The sequence below is a fragment of the Aegilops tauschii genome, chromosome 5 (genome assembly GCF_002575655.3).
Source record: "Aegilops tauschii subsp. strangulata cultivar AL8/78 chromosome 5, Aet v6.0, whole genome shotgun sequence".
Taxonomy (NCBI): Eukaryota; Viridiplantae; Streptophyta; class Magnoliopsida; order Poales; family Poaceae; genus Aegilops; species Aegilops tauschii.
The window spans coordinates 277,106,062-277,131,253 of record NC_053039.3 but is presented as its reverse complement, the minus strand read 5'-3'; the positions used below and the strand labels follow the sequence as shown (position 1 = coordinate 277,131,253).

The window sequence follows — 25,192 nt, the reverse complement described above, 5'->3', positions numbered from 1 at the left end:
ACCCGGCGGTCCAACGAACGTCGCGTCCGTCGCCGCGGTGTGAACGTCGTGTGGCGCCACTCCGGCTCACCGCCCAAGACCAAATCCGGCTATTTAAGCCGGCTGGCGTCCCGCAACCCTAACCCATCCACCTCCCCTCTCTCCGCGCCGCCAGTCCGAGCCCATCCACCACCTCCCTCTCCCATTCCGACGCTCTACCCCCGGTCCGACGCTCTGCCCACGCTCCGGCACTCCACCATGGTTCGGATCAAGATCACCTACTACGCCATGCTGACGCCGGAGCTCCGCGCTGAGATCCAGCAGGAGATCCGGGCGAGGCAAAGCCGCGTGCACCGCCCGCATCGCTGTCGGGCTACCTCTGGACTCATCGGAGCCAGAGGTGGAACAACGGGGGGAAGAGGAGGAGGAGGAGATGGCTCCGATGGAGGTGGAGGAGGCGGAGCAGCCGAAGTAGCAGATGTCGGGCTTCAACATGGAGCAGGCGGAGGCGGAGTTCGCCGTCGCCCAGTCAGAGGAGATGGCGGAGCAGCAGGCCATCCTGGAGTCCATTCAGGATGAGGCCTATGTGGAGGCCAACCGGGCGTTCCTCCGGCGGGAGCAGGCGGAGTCCGACGCGCTCTTCGCCGAACTCGACGCTAAGATAGAGGCGGAGGAGGCCGAAGTGGAGCAGCCGGAGGCGCCGAAGGAGCCGGAGTTGCAGCTGTCGGCCATGCTGCCGGAGCCGGGCACGGAGATGTCGACATCCCCGACGATGAGTAGATAGGTGATCGACACAGTATCTAGGTTTATTTTAGTTTGCATGTCTTTGTATGGATTTGAGAATATAGTTTGAGATGTCCGGCTCCAACCGTGAAAATTTGAGAGGTATCCGGTCAGTGCCCGCAGGTTTGATGGGCCGGTTTTGCTAAGTCCGGTTGTACTAGATGCTTTTAGGGAGAAAGGGTACGGAGACGAATAGGCAGGTGAGAGGGAGAAGGTGGAGGGCGTGGTGGACGCGGGGTTCCAGGTTTGGCTGGGTTCGAAAGCCAGGTATTTGCTGCGATTTCTCTGCGGGAGTACGAGGGGTGGATCTCACGCAAGGGATGAGGTCGAACGAAAACGACGTCCGACTCTGTTTTAATCGTAGAGATGTCTAATCTGTTGTAACTATTGCAGATGCTCTAATCGGTTGTATTCATTTCTCCCCTTCCTCCCACTCTCGAACCCCATCTCCCTCTCCAAGACTAACTCCCTTTCCCAATTCCTTCCAAAGACCTTGTATCCAGATCCATGGTGGAATAGATCGAGAAGAGGGACGTAACACTCGGCCACTCTCTCTTCACTCCTCAGATCCCAGGTTACCGTCAAACCCTTGCGCTCTTGTGTATAGGATCAGGTTTGCTACGCGAGTGCTAGAAACTGGTGCGCATCCAGTTGAACATATAAGTAGGAAGGGGAGTAGCCTCGCTGATCTCAATTTGTTGTGCCCTCCAGTTGTTCTGTCGTTAGTAGGATTGCTTTGGCCTCTCTTGAGGTTGTGAGCTTATACTTAACTCTTCTCTTGTTCCTCTTTGAGTAATTAGTTAATCATTCATGAGTCATCATTCGTCTGTATTGTATCCTTGTAGCTCTCCTGAAACATACAGGGTCATTTCCCACAAAGTAAAATAAATAAATCTTATTGTCTCCACCTCACTCTATATGACCTTAAATTAGCACACTTCCTGGAGTTGAATTTTACAATGAGTAATGTGCAGCTGTGGGTTATCTTTTAGAAATAGAAGCTTTTATTACCCCTGGCCTCTGCATCCTAAGATGCATGTGCAGTTTTAGGTAACCGAGATATATGAATGAATATTTCATATAACTGAACAAAAAAATGCAGAACTCTTCTAGTAGAGTAGGATCGGATGGTTGTTCATTAAGTTGAGTGCCTCTGGCTCCATGAATCCTTCAAAATTATGCAGTTCCCTTGTACAGTAAATATTTAAAAAAATCATCAATAGGAGTGCCTTTCTCCTTTCTGCATATGTGCAATGCATGATAGTTTGTACCTGGAGTAAAATTCCATTGAAGCAAGTTATTAGAAGTAAAATAACACCAGGCGAAGGAGGACCGAACGGATCTACGATATGTACCAAAGAAAGAGATCATAGCTGAAAATCGCAATTTGGGGATAATAATTAACCACTAAGAATCGATCTCTAAATCTAAGGAAGCATATTTCTAATAGAGAGAAACTTATCGAATCATATCCCTAATCTATTGTCAGGTTCCATCTGTGCTGCTAACCCAGTACTGTTCATGCACACAAATAGTGGATGTGAACTGTTACTCTATTTTCAGCAGAGTACATATGCCAAATCCTTCTAATAAAGTACATACCATTCGATCATTCCAAAACTATAAACTTTCACACTGAACTTTAACTCTTATATGTCTACAACAGTTGAGATTAACTATGTATCTAATAATGCGAAGTTGGGTCTCTCGCATCTGTAAAACAGAGCTGCAGCTTGTGAAATAAGTACTATCTTGTAAGCTTTGCAAAGTGTATCCTGAACACCCCTTGTAGCTTGAATTGGAAATATCATCTGTTTCAGTTCATGAATATAGACAATTCGGAACAGTCAACAGCCTGCAGAACATGTCAAGATAATTTCGTATTTGAGCATGGCTTGGTGTGCTCACAAAACACATAAAGAAATTGATAGATACAAGATGAGTTGACAGAGCCTGTAACATATGGAAAAGATATGCTGAGAACTCAAGTTTCTCCAATAATCAAAATAATACTAACAGAATAACACATTGACATCACCCACCAGGCTGCTCTAGGTGTTGGACATGGTGTTATTCATCAATTCATACCTCCATAGCATTGGCAGGCGTAGGCGGACAGTCCCTCACTGGAGATAGATAACCAGGAAGTGGATGGCATGGCCAGGAGGTGATGTGAAATTTCTCATCTTGCAGATCCGGGTACCACCAAGTGACACCCTTGGGATCTTAGAGTGGAGTATCCGCTCAGTGATGCTTCTGCCACCAAATGACATCTTCCGGGAGTACCCAGACTGTGAAGGTCCTTAACTTCTAGACGATATGGAGAATGCTGAACAAATGTTTCCTAGGGTGAATGAGAAAGCAAGCGGCTGAGGGATGCTAGAGTGTGTAATGAAGAAGAGGAGATGCCACTACATCCATGGCATATGTTTCCACTTGCCGAGACAAGGGAGAGAGACGAGTAAGGGGAGATAATAAGGTACGGGAGGGATGCCACGTAGGGCCAATAAAAAATCTTGTAATGATGTTTTTTTATTTTGGATGTGGAGAGCTGATGTGGCTGCCACATCAGTTAGCCAAAGTCCACCTCAGCTCAAAGCTACCCTTCTATTGGGGCAAAGGGTACAATGTTACGGTATTGACGGTTGGACTTGCAAATAAAACATCATTGAAACTGGGTTGCAATTTAAACCCGCGGCAATAATTGATGAACCAAACATATAACTATTCTAATACCCATTGCTCAATTCTGGTAATCAATCTTGGGACAAAGCTTTGTTTCTTTGGTCATCTATATAGAGCATCCTCTTCAGCAACAGAGGAACTATAATCAGTGTAAGAACCGATTCCACTAACAGTAAAAGCAGAACATCTCTATAATACATTATTTTGCGACAATATAGAAAACACCATCTTCTTTTCAGCTCTTCTTGCAGAAGTCCGGTTTTTAGCCCTGAACATTTAACCTTCAACATTACAATCCAAACTATGAAAGCTGTCCACTGATCTGCTCTGTTGACAGGCCTGAACAATGAAAAACTGAGCTAGCTAGTGGCCTCCTCAAAGCATCTCCGCCCTTGCCATGCTGTCACCATCAATGGATCTAATGACTAAAGGAGATGTACATGTTGCGCCTTTTCGGCCACCCACTGTTGTCATCCTATCCCAGGGGCGATGCCCTGATCTAGATGCCACCACCTCCAGTGCTAGTGGACGCTAGAACTCTTCAGAGACGGTTCTCCAGGGTCCCCGGCATGACCATCGAGTTTCTTTCAGCATCGTTGCTGCTTAGCGAGGAAGTCTAGAGGGGGAGATGCTTGATTGGAAAGGGTTGGAGTATTAGAGTGAAATGTGGCCCAGTGCCCACAACACTTCATTTCGTTATATCATTATGGTATTATTGCTTTGGTCACTGCATAAGGGATATTGTGATTTATTGTATCACATTCTTAATTTTTATATATCCAGTCATTATTATGGTTTACATTTAATGATTCCGCATGGTGAAAAAGTTGCCGCGGTTGCTTTTCTAGGACTAGTGTATTACATCAAATAGATATCTTGGAATAACCTCAATAATACATCTCATTAAAGAATGAAATTACCTTTTTCAATTAGTATCAACATTCGTATCCATGTCGACAGCATCAAGTCCTATGTTAAATACAAGCTCATGTGTACTTTATGTGCTCTAGTACATTATGCAGCTTCGAAGGCTGTCTTCGAAATAAAGGTTCAAGACGGAAAGAAGAACTACCATTTTCCAACTTTTTAGCATCGTACATTTCGTTCCATGCTTGAACTATCTCATCAATCTTGAAGCTCAATCCTGAATAACAAAGAGAAAGTTCTTAACAACTTATATGCCCTTGAATGTAGTTAAGAGGATCTAAAATTTCGAACTTCTAGCATAGCAGATTAGTTAAGTTAAAATGTATTTTTTTGCTATTTGTAAGGCATAACATGACCAAGACAAATTACTGATATCTGATTTTCTTGTCCATAAACATTTCTCAAGTAATACTGAAGTTGCTTCCGGAATCTATTATTACAAATTGTAGCATGACAGTTGTTGTGGACATACCTTACTATCCGCTGATGAAACCAATTGTCTTTGGATAGTGGCAAGCTACACACTGACTATGGCAGATCCTAATGTTTGTGTTTCTTCGCGATAACATACAAGTCTGTATAAGTTGGATATTTGGAAATGTGTCGTAGTCTTTTTTTTTCTACCATTACAAATAGCCATCCACCAATTTTGGTTAACACTAGTGGTCCACTAAATATATTCGAAGATGGCTCCCTATGTTAGGGTTTAGATTGTCTTTCTCAATGAATGAGGTAGTAAAACTTGAACTGCATGCAGAAGCTTTACATTTCCCAGAATAATCATTATAAGAAGCATGAAATTATTAGCATACATGGCGTACATATACAAGCTTTGGTATTGATGATTTAGCAACAGAGGAACAAAGAAATTACAGAAAAAGGTCACACGATTACATCATACCTTCTTGAGTTTTCTCATTCGCACAATGGTTCTTTATCATTACACTGATATCTGCCAGCGAAGCTCCACCGGTCTTAAATTTCTCAATTGCTTCGGTGAGACTCTCCTCCCAGCTAGCAAGACCTAACTGGAATTCTACTACTGATCGCTCATAAAGAATGGTGGCCCATGAAATGTTTAGCTGTGATCGCATATTTGAAGCTTGCTCAAACGCCTCATCTGCTGTTATATCTTTTTGGTGCCCATCCAATCCCAACTTATCCAGTAGGATTTTCTCCTTTTTTGATTTAGATAACCCTTTTAGTCGCAAGTATTCTATTCCCTCCCACATCTCCATTCCTTTTTCCATATTATCCTCAGCACGATTGAATAGCTCTAGTACTTCAGTTCGCATGTCTACCTTACAAGCATCTGCATAACGCCAAGAAAGTTTTGCTTGCTCAAACTGTTGATTTCCAAGCGCAATAAGGCCTTCATAAAAGTCTGGCTTTACATCCACAGTATCTTCAAACTTCTTTCCAGCTTTGGCGTATTCAGCGCATGCCAGTTCATATGCGGTTTTGACCTGGGAAAGTACAGAGTCCTTTGAAGCATCCTCTGATAAAAATAGTCGTTTCTTTGCGCGAGACATGTGTATGTTGCCCCAGTTAAACAATGCTAAAGCTGCCATTTCCTGAAATTTTGCCTCTGCGGCATGAAATATCTCCTGGGCTTCTTCGCTTGTGATGGTGTCTTCCATTGCCTCAATGCAGAGCCGCGTACCGAGGTCACGGAGATCCACTAATGCATCAGAATCAAAACCAACATGGTTCTTGAATAAACGAGCGAACTGCACCATCCAGTCATCAGCATATGATGAGCTCTTGTCTTCTGCTGGGTGTCTAGCGCTTCCGCACTCAGAGATGCTATGCTTTCTTTCCAGCGTTGCCGTAGAAATATTGGGCATGACGATGTCCTTGGTGATCTCGCGCTCAGGACTTACTTCTTTTATGTACAGCCGAGCGGGTCCTTGCTTCAGATCCTCAACCCACCTTAGTTCCTCAGTTGATGTAATGGTCACCAAGTCACCCTCTATGTCCTGAAACTTAAGAAGCATTGCCTTCAGGTGGGGACTGTACTTACACCGAGCTACGTTTATCGCTTGCCGTAGACTACAGTCTTCTGGAACAAGTGCAATCCTTATGTCATCTCCCATAACAAACTTTACAGTCTTTGTTTCTCCATCGGTAGGATATGCGCGCTTCTGTTTTTGGTGCTCATCTCCCCCAGGACTTGCCACTTTAACTGAAGTTTGCTTTTCCTGCTTGTCCCCTCCACGACTAGTATGCCGCTGTAAGGAGCGTCTTGCTTGGTTGCCATTGATAAACCTTTCATACATTTCAGTGTGAATTTCTTGGTTGCTACGACTAGTGGTTGGTACATCCTCAATTTGCTTTTGACGCACATCCATATCGGCGACTTGATTCTGCTTTGTATGCATTACCTGCTGATCCTGACCACTTCTCACCTTTATCTCTTTGAGGGGCTTTTCATGCTTATTTTGACTCTCTGTTTCTTTGTGGTGCATTTGTTCCACATCCCGCGGAGCATGCTGCGGTCGTTGGCCTTCATCATCTGCTCCTAGTTTGTGCTGACCATGCTTCACCTGGTTCTGTTCCGTGTTCCATTTATCCTCGTCATGATTATGCCTCGATGGCATCTCCCGGGTATCATTTCCTTCATTGCTTAAATCATTCTCCATGTGGTTTTCTTCACTGCACTCTTCTTCGTTGCCATCTTCATCATTCTCTTGCTCATCATCATCGTGAATCAACCACACCTCCTCAACTATGGAATTGTTTCTAAATCTGCGAGATACTTTCCTCTGGATCTTCTCTTTTGAAAAACCGGCCTTAGGCTCTACCGGTGACACAACCTGATTCTCCAACAAATTTTCTGTCTCCATCTCCTCCCTAAGGCTCTCGTAGAGCTCCAATGCAGTGACATTGTTTGGTTCCAAGTTCAGCACCTTCTGCACATCCTCACAAGCCAGATCCAGCCTATCCAATGCTTCAAAGCATCGTGCCCTTTTCAGCAATGCATTTGTATACTTCGGCGATGCTTCCAGTGCTGCGTTGCACTCGTCAACCGCTCGTTCATAACTCTCAGGTTTCATATGCATGTAACATGCAGCAATATTGCAGTGGAGGAAGGCGATATCATCGTGCCCCTTTGGCAAGAGCTTTATTGCCTTATCAAACTCAAGGGCCGCCCCCTCATAATCCCGCCTCTGGAATAGCTTTGTCCCCTCTCCCTTAAGTTCGATAGCCTTCTCATAGTCTCTCTTCTGGGATAACATCATCTTTTCCTCCAATTCGGTTTTCGCCCCCTCTTCCTTGGAGTCAACAGCTGCCTCATCCTCCTTGGAAGCCCCTTCCTCCTTCAGTTGGGTGGCTGTACCCTCCTCCTTCAAGTCGATAGCCGTTGACGCCCTTTCCTCCTTCTGTTCAATGGGCGTCCCCTCCTTCTTTAACTCTGTTACCACCCCAATAGCGAGGTCTTCATCTTTATTCACCAGTGAATTGGGAATGCCCTGGCTGCTGCTTGAACTAGGTGCGCAATTAATTGATCCAGATTCACTTTGTTTCTTCTCGCTTGGCATCTCCTCCATGCTTCAGAATTTGCAAGCCTTCCCTTTTCCCCAAATCAAGGAAGAGGCATTTGAATTACACAAGCAAGCTGTTCTTGCGCCACCTTTTTCTTTTCTTCCTGGATCAACAAAAGGATCTTTTGCTCCTCCTTTCAGATGAAGTAGCCGCAATGATAATGAAGAATGAAGTCGAGGAATACGGGAAAGAGAGATCGAGCAACAAGGATTCGCTCCTCCCTCTTCCCCGTGCAAATGGACACCTTACCCTACCCTGACAACTCCATTGGGAACACACAGGATAGAATGATGCATCAGATGGAGGAGGAACTGGTGGGGGCTGTCCTAAATTTGGCAAGAAAGTAAATGCAAGGAGAAGGGGAAAATGCTTGAAGGAGGAAGAATGGGGCAAAGGGGAAAGCAAAGCATGAGGAAGCATGACACGAAATGGAGCAAAGGGTTGGATGGGCGGGGTGCGAGCAGAAGGGAAGCCACACACTTTTTGGGTAGCGTCAGGGAACCATGGCATGCATGTTCCTTTTTTTGGGTCAGTCCCTGAAAGGTTTGAAGTTCGTCAGCTATATTTGACTTGTGGCTTCTGTGGTTAGCATAGTGACTACGTGCGCATCAAAACCAATTTTACTAATTTTAGCGCTTTCTAAGACTAATTTATCGAAGATAAGAATGGCTATAAGCCAACTTGGCGCTTCCTATTTCTTCCTGATTTCTGCTGCAGATGTTTACTGGAGCAACGTAAACATCCAAGAAAGGTTTCAGATCAGAATGTAGGCAAATGTTAAGTCTCTCCTACTTGCCTCACTAGCCGTAGAATGGTCGAGGGTAAAATAGACATGAAAGCACAGTATGTGCATGGAAGCAACATCTGAGAAAATGATGTGTGATTTTTTTTTAGAATATGGCGTGTTGAAGATAGGCCAATCTTTGTGTTACCCGCAACACCGTATTTGTTTAGGTCTTAATAACAAAGTGTACATCTGCTTATTACTAGCAAATGTCATGTTTTTTTTTATTTGCAAGAAAGTAGTTTGTATTAGAAGGGGAGCCTTGTGACCATGAGGTCACGGGTTTGAATCCTGAAAACAGACTCTTGCAGAAATGTAGGGAATGCCGCGTATACATCCAAAGTGGTCGGACCCTTTCCCAGACCCTGCAAGCGGAAACTACATGCATCGGGCTGCCCTTTAAAGTAGTTTGTATTACTCAGCCTGGACCATTACAATCGTTGTGAGATATGTTCACAAGTTCATCCGGACCTGACCCTACCCACACAACAGTTTGGGCTTCGGTTCGGTCATTAGTACCCATGTAATCACTAGCAGTTTTTTGACTACGACAGCTACTGTAGGTCATGAATGGTCAAAGAAGACACATTGGGAAGTGGCAATTTAAAATCCGGCACCTTAGACGATTCCTTGGGGGTTGGGATAAGTGTATTAGCGGTGAGTACAAGAAAGAAAAAGATCGTCTTCTCGCAATTGTTAATGCTTTGGACATTAAGGCAGAATCGATTCCCCTCTCTGCAACAGATATTGAGGCTAAGTGAGAGGAAGAATTTAATTGGGCTCGGCGGGCAAAAGTAAGACTTGTCCGTGAGAGTGATAGCAATACGAAGTTCTTCCATTTGATTGCAAATGAAAAATATTGGAAAAAGAGAATGTATGTTCCAGCTTGAACAAGATGAGAGAACCACTGTGGGTCAGGATCATCTGAAAGCTTATACAGCTAATTATTATAAGCGTCCTTTTGGCTCTCCGTAATTCAATTTTCCATCCCTGGGTGAAAATGCCACTGAAGATATACCTCAACTCTCCAGCGAGGAAACCGATGTGTTGACGACACGATGCTGGCAGGGGGGGGGGGGGCGATATCATGCTTCTCCCCAAGAAAGTGGATGTTGTTCAGATTGAGCAATTTTGACCCATTTGCTTGTTGAACGACAGTTTTCAAATCTTCACAAAGGTGGACACTTGAGCAACTCTAACCGGGCAACCCATTTCGTCTGCCAGTGTCCGTTTGAGTCGTCGCAGATCAAAACGCCGGCCCAACGCGCCGACCCAAACCCAAAACGTGCCCGCTTCATGTCCACGCCAACCCATTTCAGGCTCAAATTTGGGCCTGAAAGGCGTTGGCGCGGACACGAAGCGGACGCGCCGTGCGTCCCCACGGTGTCCGCTGCGGCCCCCCGCATGTCGGCTGGCCAATGACCGAACACAGTCATATTAATAGCGGGCACCGACACCGGGCCCACGCGTCAGCCAGTGGAAGCGTCGGAAGGCTGTCCTTTTTTAATCCACGCGTGGGGGGGGGGGGCTCATCCACTTACACTGCCGTCCACATCTAGCCCCCCTCCCCCCCCCCCCCCCCCCCCCGCGCGTGCTTCCTCCTCGTCGACAACCAAACCCTAGCCATGGGTTTCTTCAACGGCTCCAGCAAGAGCAAGGGGAAGTTCACCCCCTGCGCTCCCTTCTCCCGCGCTCTTCCTCCTCCGCCGGCGCCGGCGCCTGCCCGCCCCGCTAGGCAGCGCCTGCACATTCCATGCACCAAGCACGGTGGCACTGGGAGTACCGACAGCCACTGCCGTACCCAGACGTCACCCTGCCGCACGACTGGCATTTGGATCCACAACGGATCCCGGTGCCGCGGTTGCGGCGGGCGCACGCCGTGGAGGTGCGCAGGCGGCGGGCGCTCTTGACGCCAGAGCAGCGCGCATCCGGCGTACGCGCCAAACTCTCCCGATTGGGAGATGTGGTTTGCCCTCGAGCACAAGGAGCAACGCCGCCTTAGCGTCCAGCAGCAGTACCACAACCACCCTCCGCCGCCCCCTGTGGTCCAGCTGGAGGACGAGGCTGCGTACCAGGCCGCGCTAGCGGCGGCCATGCAGACCTCCATCAAGGACGAGCGGTGCAAGGCGGAGGAGGACAAGGAGGCGGCCTACGAGGCTAGGTTGGCGGAGGCCCTCACCCTCTCTGCAGCCGGCGACTGCGTGGTTCCGCCGTCGCCGCCGAGGAGGCTCCCGGCGCCCAAGGCCGAGGCGGAGCCCGCGGAGCGCTACGTCTAGACCGGCGAGCTGCGAGAGTGGGTCAACGCCCCCCCCCCCCTCCCTCCCCCGTGTGGCTCGGGCACGACGCTGGCGCAGGAGCAAGCCTACCTCCAGCATTGGAAGGCCCAAGCGCTGGTGAGGGAGCGGGAAGAGGGCGAGCGGCTGATGCAGCTAGAGCACGAAGAGGAGGAGCGACGTGCTCGCGACCAAGCAGTCCAGCCGGCGGTGCAGGCGAATGAAGACGCTTAGGGCAGTGTGCGCGGCGGCGCCGAGGCTTTTATGTTTAATTAATGTTTAATGTTTAAGTGGACTTTGGTCGGCATTTGACCAGTTTTTAATGTATAATTATGTTAAATTTGAACGTGATTACTCTTTTATTTAAAAGGTCCGCATCCCAAAAATATGGGTCGAGCCAGTGTTGGGTGCACGCACCGACCCAAATGAAAAAGCGGACACGGGCGTCCGCACGGTCGATCCAAACGGACAAAAGGTGGACAAAGCGCACGTCCGGTTGGGTCACCCGGTTGGAGTTGCTCTTATAGATTGTCTAGTATTCTTAGTGGAAGTTGTGTTTTCCAAAATGTGAGGGCGTTATGGGTTCTTCGTTCCTCCAATCTTGGAATAAGCAATGTTGGAGATTAATCTCTAACCTGAATTCTCTTTGTGCTAAAGTGCTTAAGGCTTAAATACTATCCTAATGGAAGCCTATTGCAAGCAAGTTCTAAAGATGGTTCTTCATTCACATGGCAAAGTATTATGAAGGGACTCGAGACATTCAAGCTTGGATATATTTGGAGGATTGGGCTGGAGAGGATGTGAACCCTTGGATCCCTTCAAGCCTTGACAGAATGATTATTACTCCTAGAGGTCAAACTGTTTTATCCTTGGTCAGTGACCTTATTGATCCAACTTTCGGGCTTGTGTTACGAGGAGCTCATTCGAAATATCTTTAATCTAGTCGATGCTCGAAGAATTTTGCAAATCCCTCTTAATGTTCAAGGCTTTGAGGACTTCGTCGTGGCGTCGTCTAGCACCTGAATAGGATGGGTGTGTTTTCAGCACGCACAACATATCATGTTTAGTGATGTACTCTTACAGAGGCTATGCAAACATGCTATCTCACCCAGGAAGCTCTACACAGCCGGCTGTTTGGAGTGCTCTACGGAAAGTTCAAGTCCCACGTAAAATTCAAATATCTTGTTGGAGATTACTGCACGGAATCATTCATCTAAAAGGTATCTCTACTACTACTAACAAGATGCCCGTGCATTGCACGTAACATCAAGATGCATTTGTGTGAGTAGTTTTTTATCTTGTGAGAGAAAAGGATGAACGAGGGAAGGCCTTATTTGCAAATGTGGAGAGGGGTGTGGGTATCTTTTTGCAAAATTGCCATAGTTTCCTTCCTATCCGTCAGATATAAATCGGACGGTCTATATTGCAGGATGGCAGGCACACCATCATCACCAACTCTGTTTTTTATAAGAGTAGAGATAAAAATCTGACTTGCTGATGTTGGTGTGCCTGTCATATGTTATTTTAGACGGTCAGATCTTCATCTAACGAATCCAAAGGAAGGCATGGCATTTTTGCAAAAAACCGCCCGCCACTGCGGCCAAATTTGCACTGAACTCCCTTGTGGATCCAGTCTATGCGGCCCCAATCCCAGCGTCAACTTGTCTCGCCGCTGCCCTGAGAAAATGAAAAGGAAGAGTATTTTTTTGAAGCTCTGGACAGTGGGGACACCCCCACTGACTTTAAATTGATAAGGAAAGGAAGAGTATTTCGCGGGCCAGGTTTCAAAATTTAATAGGAGAAGCGAAAGATCTCTCTCCTTCACGTGGCTACTCCCACCCCACCCATAAGGCTCTGTCCTCTCCTCCACCCTCCCACCCACCCAGAGTCATTCGCCTTCCCCTCCTCTGCGCAGGCAAACAAGATGAGTCATGGAGGTGCCGCCGACGTGAATCTCGGTGACGACAGTCTGCAGGACAACGAAGAAGTGGAGGCCGGAGCTATGATCATGGTGGCCACCGCCGCCGCCCCGAGAGGGGAGATCGTTGTCCAGTTCGACAAGTCCCTGCTGGACTGCACCATCTGCACCACGCCCCTCAAGCCTCCCGTCTTCCTGGTACTGCACAAATGGATCATCTTTGCTTTGCCTTCTTCCTTGCTTGATGCGCCGGTTGCTTGAACAAATCAAGAAAAAATGTTTCTTGTGCAGTGCCAGGAGAAGTACGTGGCGTGCGCCCCCCTGCACCGCGAATGGGAGAAGCACAGGGGGCGCACGCCGCATGCTTCTCCTGGTACTGCACAGGAAACATGGGCACACGCCGCGTGCTTCTCCTGGCACTGCACAGGAAACATTTTTTCTTGGTTTGTTCAAGCAACCGGTGCATCAAGCAAGGGAGGAGGCATAACAAAGATGATCCATTTGTGTAGTACCAGGAAGACGGGAGGCTTGAGGGGCGGGGTGCAGATGGGGCAGTCCAGCAGGGACTTGTCGAACTGGACGACGATCTTCTCTCTCGGGGCGGCGGCGGTGGCCACCATGATCATAGCTCCGGCCTCCACTTCTTCGTTGACCTGCAGACCGTCGTCACCGAGATTCACGTCGGCGGCGCCTCCGTGACTCATCTTGTTTGCCGGCGCAGAGGAGGGGAAGGCGAATGACTCTGGGTGGGTGGGAGGATGGGGGAGAGGACAGAGCCTTGGTTCCGAGAATGCGGTGGTTCAGGCGTAGCAAATGGGTGTGCAGAGCTCTTTTGCCTCAAATGTGCCCCTAGTCCTAGCCATGGGTGGGGTGGGAGTAGCCACGTGAAGGAGAGAGAGATCTTTCGCTTCTCCTATTAAATCCCACGAAATACTCTTCCTTTCCTACAGGCCCCAATCATGTGACCAGATTTACAACCTGGTCGCCAACTGCCCTCCATCTCAAGGTATTATCTTCTTGCAATAGAATTAGTTTTTGTTCCTAAACTGAGATTGAGCAGTTCATTGTCCCTCTCTCAATATGTCATATGTTATGTGGCTACTAGAAGGAGGGCGCGAGAGGGCCGGCCGGGGGCTTTATTGCCCACGGCCGGGCAAGAGGGAAGGGATTTTCTTCTTAATTCTTGCTTGATTAGATTGATACATCTCCTCTCTTTATATAGAGAGGTTTACTTGACTCCCAAGCAAGGCTTTACTTGACCCCTAAGCAAGTGACCCTTATCTCTAATTAACCCTAAGACTAACGGGCTATACCGCCAGCCCAGGCCCATTAGGCTCATGACGTACTCTAACACTACACCCCACCTGGACATGCAGCTTGTCCTCGAGCTGCGGCCTAACCAACTTATAACCATGACTCGACGCAAGACAAACCTAACACCTAAAAACAAGCCTTTTTACATCTCGGCTTGTTTTATTACTCTCAACCTGAAATGGACTGGGATGCTTTATTTTGGACCCCTTAACAAAAAGTGGACACCATCCGCACGTCGGACGTGCACGTGTACAACCACCTGGATCCCATGGACACCACCTGGACAAAAGGAGTGCATGTGTATGGTTGTTGGTTTGCACCGCACAGGTAAGAGTGGAGGGCTTGCGATGGAGAATGACGAAGAGGGGTGCGCCCCCCCAACCGCCGATGTCGCAGACTTTGAGGTCGCTGCCCGCGGGGAAAACAGCATGCCCACCGCCCGTGGGGGAAACCGCATGCCCAAGATCCCCGACGCAGCGGACGAGATCGAGGTCCTTTGCGCAGCGAAGGGCAATTTGGAGGAGCGGCAGCTGCAGACCACACATCTCCCGCACACGCCGACGCACTAGGAGGTCGCGCGCAGCAGCCTGCAGCCTCACTGCCGCCAACACGTGGCGGGTAGCGATCCAAGACGAAAGAGGTGACGGCGAGGGTGGGAACCGGACCTGGTGGATCGGGACTCCCGCCAGCGCGGGCGATGCGGGGCCGGAGCTGACTGGCGGTGGCTGCTGCAGCTGCAGCGGCTGCCACTACAGCTAGGGCGGGGCGGTGGTGGCGGTGGATGGCAGCTGCAGCGGCTGCTGCAGCGGCTCGGCGAGCGCGGCGGAGGCCGCCTGGTGCGGCGGCTGCCACGGCGGCGCGGTGGTGGCAATGGGCGGCGCAGCCGGGTGCGGCCCGTAGGACCCGGCCAAGAACATGCGGACCTCCTGGACCGCCTGGGTTAGGTCCCGCAGCGTCCCGGACACCTCCTCCGGGGTGAGGACGGCGGGGGCGGGCGCGACGGAGGAGCCCGGCGCGGGCAGGAGCGGGGCGACGGTCGTGGTGGTCGCCGGAAGCGACGAGGTGACCGACAGCAGGAGAGACGGGTTGGGCGGCGGTGAAGACATGATCGAACCGAAGCTAGCTGATACCAAATTGTTATGGTGCTGCTAGAAGGAGGGTGCGAGAGGGCCGGCCGGGGGCCTTATTGCCCACGGCCGGGCAAGAGGGAAGGGATTTCCTTTTTAATTCTTGCTTGATTAGATTGATACATCTCCTCTCTTTATATAAAGAGGTTTACTTGACTCCCAGCAAGGCTTTACTTGACCCCTAAGCAAGCGACCCTTATCTCTAATTAACCCTAATACTAACGGGCTATACCGCCAGCCCAGGCCCATTACGTACTCTAAATGTGTATATTGAGAAGCAACTAGAGACAGCTGTTTTGTTCTCTAAATTATGTGTATACGGACCAGCAACTACAAAAATAGTGGATAGTGTGGATTGGTTACTACTCTGGTCATGGATCGGGGAGTGTGACATTGTGAGTTTTTTATCTGATTGTTTATCAAACCATTGATTGTTAAAGTTCAGAAACAGGCAAGTATTCAGTAGCGCCCTGTAACATTTGGTACAGTGGTAATTGAAAGTTCAGGGGTATTTTATACTTTGCATCTTTTAAATTGCAATGTAGGGCAATAAACCCAAATTCATAAGCCGTTCCAAACATACAATTACAATTACTCACAGTTTATTCTCACTACGTCTTATCTAGAGCTTACGTAGGAAGTTATCTTACGCACAAGCCTAAGTCGTTCCAAACCCACCCTAATCATTCTACCGCGAATATCTTCCTAACTCTATCTTCACCCTTTTGCAGGTGCAGAAATTGAAATACCGAGGTAGCACAGGACTAATAAAAGAGGGAGTTTTATTACACACAAAGAAGAAGAAATGTCCCTTCTCCATGTGATAAACTGTGAGATAACATGAACTCTTTCTTCATCTTTGTTAGCAATTCTTACTTGTGCAATTGACTTCGATATCATGCATGCCATAATTTTGTGTTAAAAATTTTTAGCACCCCAAAATTTACTAATGATCGTAGTAGATCGGTTTCGACACATATACCACTATTAGACGATGATGCTTCTTTTATTGGTGAGTTGACATAAAAACTGGAAACTGCAGGTTACTATATGGTTATATAAAATGTCTTTCTTTTTATTTTGATAGGTTATCTCCATCTCTTATTGCACACTACATATAAAATGTATTGCAATTGTTGTTCATTGTTTGTTCCATTGTATATACCATACCGTCTACATGCTCATTTCCCCCCTCTAAAGACCATCATGTATGCATTAGTGATTGCTTGATGTCCTTTCAGGTGAGAAGATTGATGAAACGAGAGCTGCAGAGCTAATATTATTGGCACATAAACAAACAACTAAAATAAGTGTATACTATGCTTGACAAATGATCCATGGCTTGATAGATGCCTAAGGTATGTAACTACGTAAGTGGAACTAGCTGTGAGTCATGTCTGAAATATTTCTTGTCTTTATGGTGGCATTGTATACATATTCATGTTTCTTGTGCATATTTAGCAAAGTATTCAGCAAAACACTTACACTTCATTCTTGTTTGTCCCGGAATCCTTTATAATTGTGTGCCCAAAGCTATAGTATGCATGATGTTTCTATATATTTATTGTTGTCATTTATCTTTACAATTAGGTATGGTGTGCCTAATAACAAGAAATGAGCAATGTTGAATTCTTGCATGAAAGGTAACAAAAAAAAAGGAGTCATTCTATTGCAGTAGTTGTTCTAATCTAGACATGATAATATGTATTGGAGATTGCTGGCCGTGCTGGTGATTTGGGAGATCAGGAATGAGCACAACCGTCACGTATTTACCATTCATATTCGCTGCAGAGCTCACATGCATTGCCTTTGAGGAAGCCAGTGTTGTAAGGAGGCTGATGCAAAGCATGTCATTTTTGACAGTAGTCTAGCTTAGTGAACCAACTGCCATTGTGCGTTATCTCTTCTGCTTTTCTTCTGTTCTACAATATTTGTTCCTTCTATCAGTTAAATTATGTTGGGTCATTATACTGTATCCTATATCTCTCTCGGGTCTCATATTCATGTGCATGCAAGACTTCTAGAACTTGTGTATATTCTCTTATGTATGCAATTCTGTATCATGTAATTTTTTTTATATTTTCTTTTTTCATGTAAGCTCTCTTGGCCAATTGTTGTATATATGCCTTATGTATGCGACTTTTTTTGTATTTTTATTTGCCTTCTCTTTTTCATGTAAGATCTTTTGGCCAATTTTTGTGTATACTCTCTTATGCGCGAGATCTACATATAGTATTTTTATTTGTGTTTTATTTTTCATTTAAGTTTTCTTGGCCAATTTCTGATTGTGATGTATTTGTGTGACTATAGCGCACTTAGCAAACTGTTTTAGCAATTATTTTTTATTGGCTGATCACACTTGCAATATTGCACATTTCTATGCTTTAATATAATTATGTGATATGATTGTTTTTTATTCAGATTATGGAAAGTGGTTCGGAATGCTACAACATCACCTTGGTCAATGTCGCATACATGTTCTTATGTAACAATGCATGCGCTCTTGACTATGATTTAAGTATATAATGTTTCACATGTCCGTTTTTTAATTTCGTAGTGTAGCACGGGCATCTTACTAGTATGCCCAAATATGTTCCATGCTAAGGATCTCTTCAGCGATTCATGTTGATCGGTCTGGGTCGGTTATCATGGAACATTTGCTTCTCCTACCATCTAGTCCAGCTCAAATTATGCCGAGTTTGGAGGTTAACCAAGTCTTGGCGGAGGGCTGCTGGTGTCTTTGGTGGATCAGGCACCGGATTACACATAATGAAGCTTCTTCTCCACCACCCTTCTGATGATCGTTCTCTGTCAGAGCAACAGCGAGCAACTTCCAGCGGGCATGGAACTTGATCACGAATGGTCCAGACCTGAGCCAAAATTCATAAAGCTAAATGTTGATGCGGCGTTTCTTGAAGGGGAAGGAGTAGGAACAACAGCAACCATCATAAGGGACGAGCGAGGTAATTTTCTGGCAACACAGTGCAATTATATCCATTATGCTGCTGATGGTAGTGCATAATAGACTGGAATTTGCTTACTCCCTAGGTTTCCATGAGGCGGAGGCGGAATCAGACTCCCTACAAGTGATCACTTTTGTGGAATCAGACTCCGTACAAGTGATCAACTTTTGTAATGGCTAATCAAGATGGTTGGACGCAGCAGCGGCGATCTTTGCAGAAGTTTATAGTGACTGGGAAGAACTCGCTTAGTCTCTTTGCAGAAGTTTATAGTCAACAAGCTTGTGAATGATGTAATGTTGTTTTGGTATTAATAAAGCTTGTGGACGATGTAATACTGTTCTGATATTAATAAAGCTAGCCGTGATGACCTTTCCTAGAAAAAACTGAGAAGCATGGTCCGCAGTTGCACTTGCAACCTAAAAAATATGAAGTTCCCATTTCAACACTTTCCTAGAAACAACAGCGGTACTTGCTTGGTTTCACTTTCAGTACAGAAAAAATTCAAATTTCATTTCGTTCATCTAAATCAAGAACAAACTCCAGAGAGGAATTTCAGACACGGAATGTAAGGCATGCGCATACAGTAAGGGGGCCACAAGTCCACGGAGAAACCAGACTGCAAAGTGGTTAGGAAGGAAGACACAAATCGCTGGTTCGTCTGTACATTGTTCAAGAGCGCATTCCATTTTGTGAGCACAAAACGTTACCGTCAGGATGTTCATACAAAGAATTTGCGTATGCTCTGGTCGTGGTTAAAGAGCAAATGATTTCACACTCTCCTGACGCTCTTCCCATACTCTTTCCTGATCTCCCACAGCTGCTCCCCGACCTCCTTCATCGTCGGACGGTCCTCCCGCGTGGGAGCGGCGCACTGGAACGCCAAACTCAGAAGCTTCTCCAGCACCTCCTCGTCCACACGATCTTCCAGCAGCGGGTCCAGTATCTCTCTCATGTTGCCTTCATTGAATTTCTTGAAAGTCTACAGAAAAACACAGTTAAATGGAACACCCTTCATCTCTCTCACGATGGGAACACAAATAAAACGAAACTTCAGCCTACTTTTCCATTGCAAGTGAGTTTTCCTAGAGATCTGCTGCTATGATATTACATATACTACCTCTGTCTGGGTTTATTGGTTCCCTTCGTATTTTGTCCCCAATTTTGACCGTAGATTTGACTAACAAAATATAAACTGTATGTCACAAAACTTATGTTGTCAGATTCATATTCGAAAGAGGTTCCACTGATACTATTTTTCTGGTATATAACTTAATTTTTGGTAGTTAAATCAATGGTAAAAGTTCAACCCAAAATACTAGGACTAATAAACCCATACGGAGGTAGTATATTTTAAACTGAGCACAAAGTTCTGAACAGATAAGATTAGGTCAATAACAGCATGACCTCTCCATAATAGTAATACACCTTTGAGCTTTGACGATTATTCTTCTACTAATATGTCAAAACAGTTATGAAAAATATAATGCTATAAATATTGACTGACATAAATCTATTAACATCATTTACACGTGGTAAGTCTAAATAACTCTGTGTATATTGCTGGTCTAATTTTTAAAGGTTGGCTACACATTCCAAAATGGCATTCTAAAGGGAATGATGAGAGTACTAACAAACCAAACTTTATCATTAGTACTCCCTCTGTTCACTTTTATAAGGCGTTGTAGACATTTCAGACAGCGTGCAAAACAGCTCAATTTCAGTTGTCTGAAACTTCCTATAGAAGTGAACGGCGGGAGTAGAACTGATGGCCATGCATCGGAAATGAAAGAAGAAGTCATCTAACATACCCATCTGATAGTAATCCTCTCTTCAGCAGCCCGCTTCAGCTCTACGGGTCGACGGGCAGAAATAATTTCTACAAGAAGTATGCCAAAAGAGAAGACATCACTTTTAGGAGTGAGCTGGTACGTTCTTAGGTACTCAGGGTCCAGGTAGCCAGCAGTTCCTTTCACTTTCGTGGAGATGTGTGTCTTCTCTGTGTCACTAGGACCACTTCTAGCGAACCCAAAGTCCGACACCTTGGCCCGGTAGCTGTCTGTCAGAAGTATGTTTGATGACTTTACATCGCGATGGATTATTGTCTTCTCTGTTCACATTATAGAAGTTCTCAGTCCCTCAAACATGATTTCCAATAACAAATTTCATTAGAACAAGTTTCGGAGATTGCCATAGCTATAGCTAACAAAAATAACACTGCCACATGCAAAAAAATGCTTAAACTAATTCATTTAATATTATTCACTATGTTCATAATGTTGAATCTAACTTATTTAAGTTGCAGTGCATCAATATTCACTGAACAATCATGTAGATTGTCTACCTGCATATAGATGGAGATAAGTGAGTGCGTGAGCAACATCAATCGCAATTTCTAGCCGTTGATTAAAATCCAGGGTTCTGCCATGTTGGCCTGCAGAATGAACAAATACATATAAGTAAATAACAGTTGAAGCTAAACCAAACAGCAAGGGCAGGAAAGGCTATTTACCATCAAGATGTTCTCTCAAAGTGCCATTTGGAACATACTCAGTGATAATAATACGCTCATTTCCTTTGTCAGTATAACCCAGTAATCTCACCAAATTCCGGTGGTCAATCTTAGCAAGCAATTCTACTTCATTGCTGAACTCGTCACTAGGACCCGCAAATTGATCCTGTAATAAATAATAGAACCCATTATGCGTCGCTAGCAGAGAACCAAAGAACTAAAATCACAGTTTCCACCTGAAGAAGTACTCCTAGTAACTGTATAAGTTGTGCTACATTTCATCCAAAAGAAAATCTTAATTGAGCAAATATAATGAACACATACGCAATCAAGACAGTTTGATGAAGTATCAATAATAACAGCAAAATATAAGAAACAATAGCGTGCCACTACCTTTTTAGCTCTCTTGACTGCAACAACCTGGCCATCTGACAATACAGCCCTGTAGACAGTCCCAAATCCTCCTTCGCCCAATTTAAATGAATGTGAGAAATTCTGAGTCGCCCTGAGAATCTGCTGGACACTTAAGTCAACAGATCCAACTCGAGCAATATGCGGAGACGGTGCGAATCTAGATGGGCTTGGAGGTATTCGGTGTGGAGTTGGTGGGATCTTATCAGATGACGTGCTTACGTCAAAGGATGAAAGAGATTCAACTGTAAAGAAACATTTGATTGTTTAGAGAAGAATGCAACAAAGATTAACAGTGGACACAATGGACAATGCCATAAAACATTGATCCTTCAAGCCATTTAACAGTTGGAGGCGCATTTCAGAACTGAGATAATTCACGCAATATGAATATTCAAATGCTTGCCAAAGTGGTTAGCTCTAAATTTGCAAATACTCTGTTTTGGTCCTTCCAGACAACATTTTAGTCCAAATAAGCGCATTAACTCTGTCAATGATCTGTGTGCAATGAGATGAAAGGACATCTAAATTGAACCAGTAAGATGAGAAATGCATGAGAAGAGCTATATAATAGTGAGCCAACACTACGTGATGAAAGATTATTAAACTTGACATAGGTACAACATTTTATAATCTTAACAGAAATCATTCCCCCATAAGTTCGCACAGCGGGTGTGGAAATGGTATAGCTGACCTACTATGGAAATGGACACACTAGTTGGGAGAAGCTGGGCTGGTATCTAGCAGGTACTCCCTCCGTCCCAAAATAAGTGACTCAACTTTGTACTAGCTTTAGTACAAAGTTAGTATAAAGTCGAGTCACTTATTTTGGGACAGAGGGAGTAGATAAAAAGTTTGCAAATACATACTGTGAATCAACTTTTGATAAACCTAGTATCATAGCTGAACACTAATTTTGACACCTTAACTCCAGCAGATATTAAAGTTGATGGTCCATTTGCCATCTTACCTCGTCTTCACTGATCCTAAGTTGCTGGCATGTGGGGCCATCTGCTCCAATCTCCACTATCTTGTGTGAGCTCTCTTTTTACATGTTATGATCAGGTTTACGGTTTTCTATTTGTGCATTGCCACTTTTCTGAAGTTCAGTCTTATTTTTAGCATCAGATATGTATGAAAATAGACGTTTTACATGATTGGATGTACTATTATCACTTTTGCAGCAACACACAGGCGTTCAGCTAATAACTAAAAGAATGTGTAATTTGAGGGCAGTGGTATGAACATCACCCGATATCAACATCTTTGTAACCAAACCCTCATGCATGCATTATTATTGACCAAGCATACCCAGTATAGTGCTTGAACTAGATGGACTTTCTAAAAACTATTATCCCAAATTAGCCTACTCCAATTTGACTCCAGACAACTAATATTTTGGTGTATTTACTTTTGATCCCACTACAAGGATGACAGTAAGAATTGCTTTTCCCGAATATCAACGGACAATAACACATTTGCTGGAAAAGGAAAAAGGACAATAACACATGATGTATTGACTTACCAGCATTGCGCTGAATGGATGTAGTATTCTGTCTTCTTCCTTCTTTTCTTTCGGCATGAAAACATGGGAGCATGAGACCACAGCATAGGAGAAGCACACCAGGCACAGCCAACAAAGGATCCTCTTTTTTGGAAGAATCATTGGCATCATGTTTATTTTCGTGTAGACCCGTGTTCCCACAAGGGTCATCTTCAGCTTTTGCGCCATTCTCTGACGACTGCTTCAAAAGCCTCCTTGGTATGTTTGGAGCTGAAGTTACTACATTTCATAACAAAGCATGTGTGTAAACAGAACTTAGAAATATACAAGTAACTAGAATACCTAAGAGAAATTAGGTAACGATTTATTTATAGAGAAAATAGGCACTCATTCGAGCTGAAGATGACAAGAATCTGAGTGGTGGGTCTGTACACCCACGGCTCACATTAACGGATATGGTCAGTCTATAGCATAGAATAGAAGTGGCATTCCCATAGAACCGACGTCTACACCAAAACTAAAGAATAATAGTAGGATGCATGAATGCTAGTGTTACACGAAGTACCAACAACAGCTTCGATCAGTAAAAGTCATGTGTTGTAAACAGAATCATACCTCAAAATTCAGATATATATGGTACTTAGGTTGTGTTTGGTATTGTAGTGCATTATGATAATCCTATTTGTCTTGACCAGCTTTTGCCGATTTTATCATTTGTATAACCTGTTTTTCCCTATTGCTGTGCCGATCTTTTCATACTTGATAATAAATTTATAATCTAGGTTCAGCACAGCACAATCCAGCAACCACAATCAAGCATTTCAAGTCGAATACAAAACAGATTCAGGTACAGCAACTAATATTTGGCTAGACTTGACCAGTCACTTTGTCCATTTTCAGTTCAAAAAGTCACTTTGTTCATTACTACTCGGTGCATGCCAGGACATGCACCGGGTCATCAAATGACCAAAGTTCCATATATACTTGCCAATTCAAGCTCTTATACAAACATAAACATATTGAACGAACTGCGGACACAGCTGAAGCTAGAAACCTAGAAGCCACTCACCATAGCTAGATTGACTCCCATCATCGCTGCAGGAGCGCATCCACGCGCCCCTCCAGGATTGCGACCGCTCATCGCAGCTGAGGCAACCACTCCCAAAGTAGGACCGGAGCCTGTCGCAGCCTTGAGCACGGTCCTTCACCAAAACCCCATTGATGGACAGATTTTGACGGCCATCAGAGGTCTCCAAGATGGAAACTTGTTCATCTCCACAGGTCCATGAAAGGGTTGGCTCGGACCCGGAAGCCAAAGCCAGAGACGAGCAGAGAAGGAAGAGCAGAAGAGCCAGAGGAGACATCGACACAGCGAACTGGACCGTAAAATTCACAAGTATCTCATCCCCGAGACGAGCATATACCGCTTAAAAATGGGGATACAAGAGTGGTCGCATCCCCCTTCTCCTCCAACTCAACAAGGACAACTTTATTTGCCTCCAAGAAGACGAAATGAAGTCAAGGCTATAACTCGTGAGCAAGGGGACACAACTACAAGTGAATCGGGCTACTCCGCGGCGGATGAACTAGACGCCAAGAAAGGGCAACAAATCAAGGAAGACCTAGGAGTAGAAAACCTTGACCGAATTGGAGCGAGCGCCCCAGCACAACAACAAGACAAGCAAATCTAATCTGGGTTGAGCAGGAAGCAGAACGCCGACTGATCTGGCTACTTTACCACTCGAGGATCGGGGCTGTGGGGATCAATCGAGCGAGCGACTGGGTGTTGCTCAGATCGGGAGAAAGGAAGGATAGAAGGAAAGTGCGGAGCAGTTGGGGGGCAGACGGAAAAGAAGAAAGGAAATATCTTTGCAGCTCCCTACTCAGCTGAGCTGAAGCGAAGCCCGAAGAAGGTGGGAAGAGTTGGAGGGTCAAGGCAGAGACTGGAGAGGCGGGGTGGGGTGGGAACCGGCGGCGCCGGTAACTTCCGGGTGGCAACGTCACCGGAGGCTGGCAGGTGCGGACCGGGGTGTGAAACTTCTAGCAGGTGGCAGCGTCACTGACTGGGCCGGGTTGCTCAGCTTTCTTTTCTAGATTTGCCCAGCTGTATTGGTACGAACTTCATTTGCCTCCACCTCTCTTCACCCTCCTCTCCACTTCGACTCTTTTTTGTTACACTCTTCCTTACCGTACGGGTTGAGTATACTGCATAATGTTAATTATTTCTTTTTACGAAGCGGAAGATTCTTAGTATAATCAATAACATATGATCATCAGCAAGAAGGTGTTTGTTTTGCTAATTTAATCCCGTTTTCCCGATTACATTGGCACCGCAAAAGTCGGTTCATGTGTTTGATTGCACTAGACCGTAAACGAATACAGTGTAAATGAGTATCAAGTCAGTTTTCACTTGATTACGCCCAACCCCACCGCAACCTGATTGCGTTACTGGAACACTCCCTCCCTTAA

At 45.6% G+C, this 25,192-nt stretch overlaps 2 protein-coding genes and 1 long non-coding RNA gene across 5 annotated transcripts; 1 reads left to right on the top strand and 2 right to left on the bottom strand.

Moving 5' to 3' along the window:
- The first annotated feature begins 1,053 nt into the window (after positions 1-1,053).
- Positions 1,054-18,682, top strand: LOC120964858 (uncharacterized). Of its 3 annotated transcripts, XR_006664101.2 has the most exons (6): positions 1,055-1,336; positions 16,068-16,166; positions 16,578-16,694; positions 16,927-16,979; positions 17,128-18,299; positions 18,385-18,682. It is a non-coding gene; the product is annotated as an uncharacterized lncRNA (long non-coding RNA). The 3 variants fall into 3 exon arrangements; XR_005757087.2 differs by having other exon boundaries at positions 1,054-1,336; positions 16,927-18,299; XR_005757086.2 differs by lacking the exon at positions 18,385-18,682 and having other exon boundaries at positions 1,060-1,336; positions 16,578-17,586.
- LOC109754249 (HSP-interacting protein-like) lies at positions 3,786-7,925 on the bottom strand. Its single transcript, XM_040389855.3, has 2 exons — positions 5,276-7,925; positions 3,786-4,591 (listed from the first exon to the last, which is right to left on the bottom strand). Exons 1-2 carry the CDS (start codon positions 7,923-7,925, stop codon positions 4,434-4,436), a joined length of 2,808 nt encoding a protein of 935 aa, XP_040245789.1. The 3' UTR covers positions 3,786-4,433.
- Positions 18,683-18,898: 216 nt separating the features above from the next.
- LOC109754248 (calmodulin-binding receptor-like cytoplasmic kinase 3) lies at positions 18,899-24,780 on the bottom strand. Its single transcript, XM_020313156.4, has 7 exons — positions 23,793-24,780; positions 22,745-23,002; positions 21,202-21,464; positions 20,809-20,974; positions 20,641-20,730; positions 20,108-20,406; positions 18,899-19,278 (listed from the first exon to the last, which is right to left on the bottom strand). Exons 1-7 carry the CDS (start codon positions 24,085-24,087, stop codon positions 19,069-19,071), a joined length of 1,581 nt encoding a protein of 526 aa, XP_020168745.1. The 5' UTR covers positions 24,088-24,780; the 3' UTR covers positions 18,899-19,068.
- Positions 24,781-25,192: the final 412 nt, after the last annotated feature.

Excerpts from the sequence above, each read along its gene's own strand:
- LOC109754249 (XM_040389855.3), bottom strand. The coding sequence starts at position 7,925 with ATGGAGGAGATGCCAAGCGAGAAGAAACAAAGTGAATCTGGATCAATT. Across the intron at positions 4,592-5,275 it reads GAATGAGAAAACTCAAGAAG|GATTGAGCTTCAAGATTGAT; the intron begins GTATGATGTAAT and ends TTTGTTATTCAG.
- LOC109754248 (XM_020313156.4), bottom strand. The coding sequence starts at position 24,087 with ATGTCTCCTCTGGCTCTTCTGCTCTTCCTTCTCTGCTCGTCTCTGGCT. Across the intron at positions 20,975-21,201 it reads CAGTCAAGAGAGCTAAAAAG|GATCAATTTGCGGGTCCTAG; the intron begins GTAGTGGCACGC and ends TATTTATTACAG. Across the intron at positions 20,407-20,640 it reads TTATCTCCATCTATATGCAG|AGAAGACAATAATCCATCGC; the intron begins GTAGACAATCTA and ends TAATGTGAACAG.